General features: G+C 38.8%; 1 protein-coding gene across 1 annotated transcript in view; it reads left to right on the forward strand.

Moving 5' to 3' along the window:
* The window catches only part of CDC40 (cell division cycle 40), a 40477-nt gene extending 27447 nt beyond the window's left edge, over positions 1-13030 (forward strand). The window contains exons 8-15 of the mRNA XM_013304539.3: positions 675-749; positions 1426-1471; positions 2992-3093; positions 4391-4506; positions 4591-4724; positions 9315-9391; positions 11522-11666; positions 12569-13030. Of these exons, the coding sequence (XP_013159993.3) occupies positions 675-749; positions 1426-1471; positions 2992-3093; positions 4391-4506; positions 4591-4724; positions 9315-9391; positions 11522-11666; positions 12569-12746 (873 nt within the window). The 3' untranslated portion in view covers positions 12747-13030. The remainder of the gene's footprint in view (positions 1-674; positions 750-1425; positions 1472-2991; positions 3094-4390; positions 4507-4590; positions 4725-9314; positions 9392-11521; positions 11667-12568) is intronic.
* The last annotated feature ends 379 nt before the right edge of the window (positions 13031-13409 follow it).

Here is a 13409-nt window from a genome sequence, read left to right on the forward strand (position 1 = left end):
ACAATATTGATGAGAGAAGCAAAAGAAGGATGGGCAGAAAAATGTAGAAAAGCTGAGGGATATAAGTACATAGTAATAGGGAGGATAAAGCACCCAACTCCAACCAGGTGTGGGAGGAACTGGATGAAATATGTATAGAGTAACTGATACGAAACGTGAAGAAGGGACATCAGACCATGAGTACTTGGTGGTTCTTCGGACTTCCTCTGGAAGGAGTACCTGAAATACAGAGAGGCGGGAAGCTGCCGTGTCTAGGGAATCTGAGTTCAGTGGGTAGAAGCCACTCGTAGTACATGTAAGAAATGGAGTTGGCCAGAAACATTTTTTGTGGAAAAATTCCTCACCTGCCCCACCTGAAAAGGCTTGTTACACAGAAACAGTTGCCCAAGCCCACAGTTTGTATTTCTTTGCTCTGTTTACCACAGTAGTGGTATGAGTGTTGAAGAAGGGTATATATACAGTTGTTGAAGTGAATCGATTTGTTGCCAATAACAATTGTTCAAAAAGCATCAATGTTTCTGAAATGGAACCTGAGTAGGTTATTTCTTTTCAAGATACAGTATCTGTGTATTTTATGAAGATAAGCTTTAGCTTTTTTCTTAGAAAAGAGGGCAAGTGAACTTAGGACCTATCTAGATGCTCCACTTACTGTTTAATTATGTCCTTATTTACAGGGTGTCAGTGCAGTTAGATTGTTTCCTCTCTCTGGGCATATACTGTTGTCTTGCTCTATGGATTGCAAAATCAAGGTGAGTTATTTTTCTGGTTTCACATATATATTTTATACCATCGTTGAATATAGGCAATGCATTTTAGAACACTTAAACATTTGGTACCTCTACCAGGTAGCTTTTGTCTGTGTTACTTGTAATTTAAAAATCAAGTGAGAAAAATAAAAATTTGTTGGATCAAAGATAGAAATAATACATGAGGCTGTGGGTGTTAGAACAGTGTTAATCATTTAGTAACAGCATTTAGAAGGTCACAAGTTCCTTGGGTTATTGCCTCTGTTATAATAATTCATTTTCTGTGAAACCTAGTTTTACAACTAACAATAGGTTTCTGTTGAAGTGTTTTAGTGAAGCATTTGTGGTCTTGAACTAATCACATTTTAGTCCAGCATACATCATACCAGAAAGCTGATGATTTATCGATTTATTTATTTATTACTAGCAAAACCTTAGGGCTTTAAAGTTGGAACATGCTGGGGGGGAGGTTAGTTATTCAAAGCGGGGGTTGCTAACAAGATAGTGACAGACCATTCTTGTGAATTTCTGGGTAGATAGTTGTGATGAATCAGTAGATGTCATATGTTTGTAATTAATTTCTTAAAAGATGTTGCCATATATGTTTGCACTTAATTTCAGCATCATTATTGTTTAACAATTGACATCTTTTCTCCCCATCCCTTTTTTTTTTTCCAAGCTATGGGAAGTATATGGTGATCGAAGATGTCTACGAACATTTATTGGTAATAGTCTGGTTTTTTTAAATTTATATGTATTTAAAACAATTTCATGGAAGGATATGATTTACGTTATCTTACTAATTTTTCATAGAGAGGACTTGCAGGCATCCAAGGCAAATGGTATCCAGTATGATCTTGGCAATAAGAACTGAAAAATGTGCAAGTTTTTAGTGAACCTTTGTAATTACTCCAAGCAATTTAATGTTGATGTATAACATTTTACAACCTTTAAAGTAAAAAATTAAAGTACTGCAGTCATCAATACTTTATGCAAGACTCCTTTCCAAAGGCAAAATTAGGAAATTACATTGCCCCATCTTCGTGTTGAGAATGTTGATGTATAACATCTTACAATCTTTAAAGCAAAATATTAAAGTACTGTAGTCATCAATACTTTATGCAAGACCCCTTTCCAAAGGCAAAATTAGGAAATTACATTGCCATCTTCATGTTGAGAACAGCAGCCTGCTGTTATTATGCAGTGAGGGCATCTCACGGTGTGATGATTCCCACCTTTAATAGGTCATATCTTCTGTGTGGAGTTTCTAGTGCAAAAGCTTGGGAAATTTTATTTTTTTGGGGGGGGGGTTCAGGTGTCATCTTTCTTCATGTAACAGGTGCTTTTTAAAGCCGATAGCTGAGAGAGAGAAATACAAACTTCTTAGCCTTGAATGCAGAACAAAAGCAGCTGATTCTCCTTTTGAAATGGGAACATTGCTAGAACACTGAGTGAATATATGTTGAGTAACAACAAAGAAGTCTTTTTTTCACATAATATATCATATGACAGCAGTGTGGCCAACATGATGGCTCAAAAAAGGGTCTCTCTGAGTAGACTGCCCTTTCTGAACAGTTTGACTCTCTTTCTCAAAAGGTCATTATCAACCAGATTCGCCTGGTATTTTGCTATATTTAAGGCACTGTGCCAGTATTTTAACTTAACAAGTCTGATGCAGTGGTCAGATTGAAGTATTGGGGTTAAGGGTTAGGAAGGTAACACCAGATGAAAGCATTCTTAATTTTCTGATCTAATATTTCCCATATTTTGTACCTGTTTTCTAATTATAAATGTTTCTCCTTTAAATATGTCTCCTGTAGTGTTTGTCTCTCCTCTCTTTCATTAGATGTTGGCATTTATTACAGTGTTTTATACTTCTCTTGCAGCTCTGAGAAGCATAGAACAATCTTTGAAGCTAGCAGTACTTAAAGTTCTGCTTCTGTATCAATTCATGAATGATGCACAGTGGTTGGTTCTGTGCAATGCTATTGTTTGTCTCTCCAGTGCTTGAGAGGTGTTGAGGGTTTGGGGATTTAATTCTCATCATTCTTTATGAGTTTGGGTTTTTTCTTTCTCGCTTGAATCATTCTTTACTAGGGTTCATGAAGAATGTCAGTAAGTGATTTCCTTGTTCTCTTGGTATTGTTAAAGACTGGAGTATTTAACGTGAATAATGTTTTGTTAAAAAACATTAATTCTAAGCATGAATGGATTCGTTTGTCATCACATTTTTTCTATCTTGTAGGACATAGCAAAGCTGTTAGAGACATATGTTTTAATAATGCTGGCACTCGGTTTCTTAGTGCTGCATATGACCGCTATCTTAAGCTCTGGGACACTGAAACAGGTAGGCTTGTATTTATAGACACTGTTATTTGGCACTGTGTTTAATTAATAGTAAATACCAAGATACGTTATCAGTCAGGTTGTTTCCAATTATCCTTAATATTGTCTTGTAGTTCAGTATTTATGCTTTCGTTACAGGATGAATAGTAATTTTTTCCCTAAATGTTTTGCTGTTATCTGTAATAGTGCAGTTGACACTACCTATATACCTGTATTTCATATACCTTTTTATTTGAGGAATTTGATAGTTATTTGTAATGCTAGAAAAATTTTGGGCGAAAAAGACAAAATTTTACCAAATCACTTAATTGCATGTTTACAGTTACAGGCATAAAACTAGGTAATGAAATCACAATTTAGACCTGAATATGCTTAATTTAGAAGAATTGTTTCACTTGATCTTTTGGTTAACCTGAACTTGAGGAGCACTGCCAATAAGAAAAGTGGTGGAAATTGAGCTGCTGGGGCAGGGAGTTGGAGGGTAGGTCTGTTGCTGTCACAGAACTGCCTGGGAGATACTCCAACATTCTGATCCGTATAGTTTCTTAAGCTAAAAAGATGCAGGATAGGTGTTGTCAATATTCTTTTAAACTTAAGTCTGTTCCTAAGACAGGAAGTTCCCATGTTTGAAAAAGTTGTTAGCTTTCTTGGTTGGCAGTGCCTCTGGTCTTATACAGGTGACAGCCAGTAAGGTGTAAGTCATTCTCCAGTCTCAAGTCTGAACTCAGTTATTTAGACACCTGAAAAATGTGTTGAGCTTTCGGATTAAAACGGGCTCCTGTAAGTTAAGGCTAACGTGTAATCAGGGTATGTATGGCTGAGGCTATGAAAGTTGGTCAGTGGTTTGTTTTGCAGTTGGATTAGTTACCCTTTTCTGGGCTTAGGATTGAGGAATTCTTGCCTGAGTTTAAGTCTCTTGATGAGAAGACCTCTGATGCTGAGGAGGTGATGCCTTGCAAAGGCAGTGGTCAGCTTGTGATAGCCTGACCAGCCCTGATGTCCTTGATGACATATAGGCTACTGAGCAGTTACACTGTTTGGAAAGCTGCAGTTAAAGGTATGGAACAGTTTGTGTGTATATATTTATACAGGTCTGTGCATACAAACGTGTGAAAAAAGGTATAATCAAAGAGCAGGGTAAATTCTACCCTGTAGTCCTCTCAAAGGCTTTAAAACAAGTGTTTTCTGCTGTTAGTAAAATAAAAGTAAAATTAATGTTTTTTATCAATATCTGCAGAGAACCGATAAGCCCATAGGACTTCCAACTTGATGCACTATGAATGGCTTTTCTGTTGCAGGGCAATGCATTTCAAGATTCACAAACAGGAAGGTTCCTTATTGTGTCAAGTTCAATCCTGATGAAGACAAACAAAATCTCTTTGTTGCAGGAATGTCAGATAAGAAAATTGTGCAGGTATGTCTACTTAATATGTCTTCCTCTAAAAATTCAGATTTTAGTAAAAATAAAAAGGTCTTATTCTGACTTTTTTATTTGCAGTGGGATATTCGAAGTGGTGAGATTGTGCAGGAATACGATAGGCATTTGGGAGCTGTCAACACCATTGTGTTTGTGGATGAAAATAGAAGGTTTGTGAGTACATCTGATGACAAGAGTTTAAGAGTCTGGGAATGGTAAGTTTAAAATTTCGAATATTAACTTAAAGTATATTGTGAGCAAACTGAGAACATAGTTTATTTTTAAAAGTATACATAGCACATAGGACACTGGAGTGTACTGGGTTCTGGCTATCTGAGGAAGTGCAGGCTTTACAACCCTGTTCTGGCCTAAGGCTTGAGGCGCTTCATAAATTTCCTTTTCCCCCAAAGACAGCCCTGTCAGCCTGAAGCACGCTGCACTGTATTAGTGATCTCTGTTCTGTCTTCTTTTCTCAAGGCTGTATTAGCCCTTAAATTAACCCTTTAAAGAAATGCCTCCTCTATTACATTACTGTGTGTCAGTTTTGACTGCTCTGAATTGGGATGTGCATAGTATTACATAATATTTGGCCCGTGTATGAAAGAAATAGTTTAGCGTAGCTTCATTTCTGGTTTTCTGGTAGTCGGGGTTATTTTGGCAATCCTTGGTACCCACAGTATAAATACAATAGATGACAGAAAAGTGAAAGTATCCAAGAAAAACTTGTAAGAAATATCATCTTAAATAGCTTCCAGTTTTTAACATACCTGGGGAAAAAATGTATCTCTCCTATCTGAAATGTTTTCCACAAAGTTCTGGGTACTAAGATTTTCAGCTTAGGACTTTTCTCTATGATTTCAAATTTCATTATGAAATAATCACTGCTATATCTTTAGGTTTCAATTTCCTTTTGCTGTTCACACATCCAAAGCTGTTGCACAGTACGGACACTAGTTCGACAGCTCTGTGACTAATCAATTCCTTCCTAGATTTTTTTTTTTTAAACCTAGACAAGAGACTCCAGTCTGTGGTATTTGAGTGTTACCCAAGAAGCCAGCAAAACCTTCAGTGTATCTGTGATCAGCTGCTGTCATTGCCAGTTAGCAGCAGTGGTAATGACCAAAGTCTGGGAACTCAGGCTTAGGCTAGACATGTAATGCTGTCACCATATGTCACTCCAAGAGAGCCTCTGTTCAGTATTTCATAATTAGGCTCATACATTTACTGAGCTCCTTAAAGAAAAATCCTTTACGGTATCATATCTGCTAAGGGATGTCTCCTCTCTGGCAAGTGGGAGGATGATCTCACTTGCACAAATTTGTTATTTCCTTGAAATTGGATTGCCCTTGTTTCACGAGCTTTGTGTTGATAGCTGAAATAAATAGTGAAGTGGGTGGATTTAGTCACTCTGTGGGGAAGAGAGCAAGAAAGGCAAAAAGGTTCTGGCATGGGAACATCACAACCTGATTGTTCCAGTAGCAGAAGCTTTTTTTTTCCCTTCTGAAGAAAAAATATGTACTGTACTTGCTGTACACTGAATAAAGAGCTGCCTTGTTCAGATAATAGGGAACTCAACTGTAGGCAGTATTCTGTAATACAGTCGTCAGGGATTTTTGGGGGTTTTATAAAAAGCAAATGTAATGCTGTCTTCCTAGGCACAACTTGAAAACCTGTCTCCACAACGTGCCATGATATATGTTAATTGGTCTGCAGGCACAGTTCTGTAATTTTAAGACCCAGATTTCTACAATGCATTAAAACTAAATTAGTATACTCACTACAGAAGCTTTTGGAGCTTGAAAACTTCCATGGCAAATTATTTCATGCGGTACCTCAAATCCTTGTTTTCCTAAGTTCACAAGGAAAATTATTTGCAGCTTAGGGTGATGTGATTACTATACCTTTTGCATGTTTCTTCATATGTTCTTCAGCACAATATTTCTTCAGTATCCTTCAGAAACTAAGCAGAAGTAATTACGACCTGAGTATGGCCTTAAAAGCCAGTAATTAAAGCTGTTCTAATTGCTTAGTTTCAATTGTCTAGAGGAATTTTGTAGTATGTTTTGTAAACACTTTGACTTGGCCAGAGCTGGTAATGGATGCGGTGTCAGACTTCATCACAGTGAGGAACTTCTCCCCTGAGAATTTAAACCTCCCTTCCCCGAGAATTCATCCCATGCATAGATTTCACTGCGCTGTACACTTACAGTTGGTTGATTGCTGAAAGTTCAGACTGCAAGTATAGCACAGACTCTTGCAGATTAAATGGTTTCTTTAGGAATCTTAATGGGAGTACTTTAAAACTGTCTGCTTCTGCCTTTAATGTGATTGTATTGTTACAGCAGGGACATTACAGTTGGCAGGGGTATCATATTCTGTGTTCTTTCTTCTAGAAATGCAAAATGTTATTTTGTCTTTGCTTCATATGCGTCTGATCCTACTTGGATAAACAGTGAAATGGTTTGGGCAATTGACCTTGGAGATTTTTGTTTCCATTTTTTTCCAAGTTAGCTAGCAAAGCAAGAACTGTACAGTGGTAGCTTGGTTATTATCCTGACACGCTTAGGAGGCTTATCTCTGTAAAGCTGTACTCCTTAGCAGGCCTTTTCTCTCTAGTGTTCCTGGTACAGATACTGTAGTCTCCTGAGAGAGCTCTTCATGATGTGTAGACCCCAGAACTGGATTGGTTTGGGTTTGGTGGTGGGTTCTGTGGGGTTTTTTTCACTTGTTTGTTTAAAAGGATTTTTCTCTCTCCTGCTTGGGGAAGAAGTTGTATTAGAACCCCAAAGTATCACGTTTCCGAATTTTGGCTAGCGGATACTACTGTTGATATTTAAAACTTTTCAGCCTTTGAAATGGTATGAAGTGGGGAAAGGACTTGAAGATCTTTAAATTGAAAAACTCGAACGAACAATAGATCACATGAGTTTTGAGGCCAGGCAACCACGACAGCACCTTTCTTGGTAATTTTTTTAAGAGAGCAGGCTAATATTACTTATTTAGCAATTTGACTAGAAGCAAATGTGAAACATGGAAGTATCTCTTTATTCTGCCTAATAGTTTAATGCAGTCTATCCTGCAGCTGTCCTAAGCGTGTCTGGTAGGTTTCAACATAAAGCAGAGCTGTCTTGAATAAATTCCGGTGGATGAGCTTGCCTTCATTTGTAAAGAGAAAGAAGGCAGGACAACCTGTACTGCATTTAAATTTCCCACTGCAGTACAATTCAGCATTGGAAATGCATCTTCTGTGATGAGATGGTTTTTAATGGGGCTTCCAGTGGGATTGCTTTTACCTGGCATCAAGGACTCCACATGACCAGTGGGCAGAGGGAGTGTTGAACGGTGGGAGCTGATCAGGATCAGGATCTGGCCTCACTGCAGCGATGGCTGTGTGTCCTGTTGCAGGTGGCTTTTAAAGCTGTTTGGCTATTGATGCGAAAAGGTAGGATGGGGCACGGGGGAGGGCTGCAGTTCCTGTGCTGTCATGCTAGTCAGCCTCAGAGATTACGTGGACTTTTTGTTACTCCTTTACAGATGTACTGTCCAACAGCAGTCTTAGGTCTGCCTGTTTGGAAGCCAGTTATCCCTGTGCATGCTCTTATCCACAGACAGTATTAAGCAGGTTGTCCTCCTTATTCTGAGGGTAAATTATTTTAACATTTAACTCACAGAAGCATTTTGGGTTGCTTCCTGACAACAGAGCAGCTTCGCACCCTGCTGCCCATGTGTACGTTGCTTAACCCAAGATGGCAGTAAATCACTTACTGCACAATAAAATAGAATTGTAATTACCTGGCTAATGTCGCCTGTATTGCCATCCAGCAAGGCTCGGTCAGCTAGTACAAGGCAGCCACCCACGCTTTCTACTCCGATAGTATCCCAGCAGCCCTTCTACTGTGTGAATTAGACAATGAAGTCATAACCATCCCCTTTGTATTAATTAATGTTGCTACAGAACATTTTGCGTGTGTTTTCTGCTGAATACATTAACCAAATCTATTTGTTGCTGGAGATTTCTTTTGCTTAATGAGAAAGACATGTGCATGCCTTCCCTCTTTACTGGTCTTCTAGAGCAGAGTATGAGGAATACTGTGAATATGCATGGACCGTTAGTAATCCAATTTATATAGTCAAAACCAAATGACAGTTCTGCAGAGTAAGGATTAGACTGTGTTTGTTTTTCCCTAGGCCTTTGTACAGGACAGTGTATGTTCTTAACATACACTGGCACAGTGTTGTATGCCATTGAGACCAGAGAGTCATGGTTCAGGTCAGCTGTGAACATTTGGAATTGGTTGGCATCCCATTTAGGGAGATCAGGAGGAAAAGGGCTTTGTCAGAGAAACAAGAGACAGACTCCTGTTGTCTTTTCCTTTATCAAAAAAAAAAAAAAGGCAGAAATATTCTAGTTAAAACTCGAGTCAGTGAGACATTCCAATAAGACACATGCTTATATCAGTCTGTTTTTGCTACCTATATTAGGATTTTGCAGGAGCTGCAGTTAAACTGGAAACTATTAATAGAGTATCTTTTTGTTATTCCTTAACAATTGGAATTACGATTCTGCATTATACTCTGGGTCGTTTGACTGGGGTAAGCTCACTCTATCAGAGACCATCCTGTGGATGGCTCCGCAGCTGGAGATCTCTAGGTGGGCATTCATAATTTTGAGCTTTTGCGCATTCTTCCTTTGAACACCACCTTACAGTCTCTGTGGTTCGGTGGCTGAGTAAATCGGCTGACTGCAGGCAGCCCCTTGGAACATCTCCATATCTTCATAAAACACATACGTCTTCCTTTTGCAGGGACATTCCTGTAGACTTCAAGTACATAGCTGAGCCAAGTATGCACTCCATGCCAGCCGTGACTTTGTCTCCAAATGGTAGGTTAAGACTTTAACTGCCTTCTTAGCCCTAGTTTATGTAGGCAAGTCTTACTGATGATACCTCTGTAATACTGCCATCTTGCATCCCCATTACCCCTGTGTTACACCCTCCCCCCATGGGTTTTGATTTAAAAGTTTTAAGAACACGTGTGTCAAAATGGGGAGTTACATCAGAATAACTGCATCAATTTAAATTTAGACCTTCAATCCAGACAGGGCAAAAGGATTTTTCTTTTCATAGAGCTACAACGTGCTCTTTGCTGTATTTAAAATATTAAGAGAAACAGTGGTGGCAACTGACAATGGCTGCAAAGTGCTAGGCCGGTTCAGCAGCCCTTGTGGTGCCATTGTTAAAGCAGAAAGTGATAATGCTGTTCCTTTCTCTTCTGAACGTAGCCCAAATAACTCTTGCATAAGACAAATCCCAAGTTATCTCAGTGTTTCTGTATGTTAATGTTTCGCGCTTATGTTCTTCAATTAGAATCAAACTGAAGGAGGATAAAGGTTTAGTGCCTCCAGTAATCAGTGAAAAATCCTTCTAACAGTTACCTGTTTTGGCCAAAATTAAATAGGTTCAGTGTCAACATTATTAAAGTGTTGCCAGATTACAATTAACAGTCCCGCTGTGCTGAGTAGTGGCTGATCAACTTGTTGCACAGCTGACATTTTCAGCTGGCTATCAACATCAAATTGTATTTGCTTTGCAATGTAAATATTCTTAACAGTACAAGTGAGTTTCTAGTATAAAAAGGAAGATTCTGGAGAAGGAGATGGCTGCATTTAAAAATGTTAGCTTCCCAAGCTGGCCTTTTCCAGCTCCTGTTTCTGAAATTGCACAACTTGCTGTACTCTGATCCAGTTTTTCAATTCATCTCATTCTTCCACATTGAAATACTGGGTTTCTCGTTCTTTTTCCAGTTCTGGCTGGCCAGCATTTGGAGTATTTGATTTCTGAGATGAGACAGTAAATGATGTGAGGAATGAAGTAGTCATCTTTTCAGCTCAAGGCATCACCTGTCACATTAACTAACATTATCCTGACCTACAGTAGTCCAGTATCACACAAATCAAGTTTTCTTGGATTACTTACACTACAGATTGTGCCAGACACGTTATGCCTCATTTTGGAGTTAAATGAGTCCTTTGAAGAAAACTAAATTGAAAGTTTTACAGATGTGGAACTTTTCTGCTTGGGGGCATTGATTTATGAATCTCATCAATTAATTTTTTCCTCCTGAGCAATGCAAGATACTGAGCTTTTAAAAACTAAGAGGAGAATAACATGCGTGGGGTACACACGTGATTTGTTTCTTTGGGAAGCTGAAGAAAAGCCTCAGATTCCAAGCTAGTAGCTGGAAGTTTGATCAGATTTACAGTCAAGTTGGCACATTTTATGTTATCACTGTTTGCATTAAACACTGTAAAGGCAGTGACGATATGCAGAATTCAGGACAAAACTGTCTGTTCCATGGTGCTGTGTAGCAAATCATCTTTATTGGATTCTCAGACAGGAGTTAGTGCACTGCCAAGACATAAAATGAGGTAGAATTAAGATTAGAAAAGCCTAGGGGTTTTTTCTTTCACTCAAGTATCTTTATTAAATTGCATTCCATTAGGGCAGAGAATACTAAATAGTTGCAAAAATGTATGAATTTTCAAACTCCCAAATCTACCTTAGACCTGGTTTTCCCCTAAAGAAAGTGAGGTGACCATCTTAGAATACCCACAAAACAGGTAATTAAATAGGTTGCAGCTAGATGGGATTTTTTCCCCCTCATCTGAATTACTTGATTATGTGCACCAGCAAGCTTACTCAGTAACTTACCAACTTACCAGTAAGTCAGTGGGGTTGATGCAACACATTTTTGTGACAGCCAGAGCTTTTCTAGAGTCCTGAGTGCATTTTGTAGGACTAGGCATCCCAAATCCTGTCAAATGTCTGGTTTTGCCTCTTCGCAGTTGTACCAGACAGAAGCAGTATCAGGTGCTACCTTAGAACCCTGATACATAATGAAAATCTGAATTAAGATAGTGCAAGAAAAGTTATAAAAATCCCTGAAAGTGTTAGAGTTAAGTCTGTTTCTTCAGATGCAGCACTGATACTACCTCTGTTTATTGCCTTTATAGGGAAGTGGTTGGCTTGCCAGTCGATGGATAACCAAATCTTAATTTTTGGAGCTCAGAACAGATTCAGATTAAACAAAAAGAAAATTTTCAAAGGTCACATGGTAGCTGGCTATGCTTGTCAAGTGGATTTTTCACCTGACATGAGGTAAGTTTTTGTGGGAATGAGCTTCATTGTAAGACTTGCTAGCATGGATGCTACGTTTCTTTTTGAATCCTCTGCGACATTCATCGATGCACAGCCATCCTGTTAACCCAGCGTCAGACAAGAGTTCTGTAGTCAAGCAGCAGGATGGAAAGTTTACTCTTGCCATTTGATAGAACTAAGCTATACTCGGTGGTTGCTCTGAGCAGCCTTTAGAAAACAGTCCATGTAGTCCAGACTTCCCATTCTGCAAAGACGCTTTGCACTGCTGTTAAACCATCCAGAGACTCCCCTTTTTTTGCCTAGTCCTGGTGCAGCACAGGAGGCTTCTGCACCCGGTCTTTTGCGCATGGTCTGCAGCACAGGGTTCCACTGTATGTACTTGTCTAGAATACCTGCAACTCAGGTTTGCCCAGCTTTTTCCCATTTTGCAGGTCTGGTGTGGGTATCCTCATCGATTGTTCAGAGCGCCATCTTTTTCATCCTCTTTGCTTAGTAGCATGCTCACACATTTATCGCTGTATGTACTTAAGATAATTCATTACTACAAAATCCGGAGAATAACCTCAGCAGAACTGGAGGAAAAAGTGGAGAGAAGTGTCTATAAATTTCAGAGAAACTTCTGGCACTTTCTCTTTTGCTGATGTATTCTCTTTAGTTCCAGTAACAGTGTATGGTATAATCGCATTGCTTAGCACATTTACCTCGCAGTTGATGAATCACCTTCTGCAGGACTTGTGCGTTAGAGCGCAGCATGTATGCTAATTCTCTGGTAGGTGTGTTTGCAGACTGTCAAACAGGAAGCTCGTTGGGTGAAGCTCTTTTCCGTTGCTCAATGTAAAAGTATTACAATACAAGCAGTCTTCACACATGATACAGCTTTTATTTTAATCCTGTTAATACAGCTATGTGATATCTGGAGATGCAGATGGAAAACTTAACATCTGGGACTGGAAGACAACAAAACTCTACAGCAGATTAAAAGCACATGATAAAGTCTGCATCGGCGCAGTGTGGCATCCACACGAAACATCTAAAGTCATTACATGCGGCTGGGATGGTCTTATTAAACTGTGGGACTAAAGAGGATGCTACGAAGATCTGAAGATCTAAGTCCTGCATACATCTGAGATAAGAGTGATTTCTGCTGTAAGGATGGGTAGATGTTTGTAATACTGCAGTTTTCCGCTGTATATATGCACTAAAAATGGGAAATCTTCAGAAGACACAACTGAAAGGATATAGTTCTAAATACGACCTCTGAGTATGAGAAGCTGAGGTCATCTGAAGCATGCAGAATCAAGTGTTAGTTTGTCATGTCACTGTTCATGCAAAACACTCTTGTAAAATAAAATGATTTTAACGAAGACTATTGTTGTGGTTCTGGCTGTCAGAAATGTGGGGAGTTAAAGGAAAAGACCAGCAATTGTGTAACTCTCTTACTAAGAAGAAATCTTTGATTTCTACTGCAATAGAGCTGGAAATACATGCATTTGTTTACCTGGTTTTGGGTGGTATTTTATTGTCCCAAAAATATTTCTACCTTTATAGAACAGAAACCCACTTCCTAAAATCTGTTAATCCACAGTAGAAATTAAGAACTAATCAGAAGCTGACAGTTGTCAGATAAACTCTTATCAGCTGAAGACTGTATTCATAAACTCTTGGTTTCTGTCTGTATTTAACAATATCATCATGTTGATCACTGAGTTTCATCTTTGCAAGTAGTCTTCAATTTCAAGATTT

Source organism: Falco peregrinus, chromosome 7 (assembly GCF_023634155.1).
Source record: "Falco peregrinus isolate bFalPer1 chromosome 7, bFalPer1.pri, whole genome shotgun sequence".
NCBI lineage: Eukaryota > Metazoa > Chordata > Aves > Falconiformes > Falconidae > Falco > Falco peregrinus.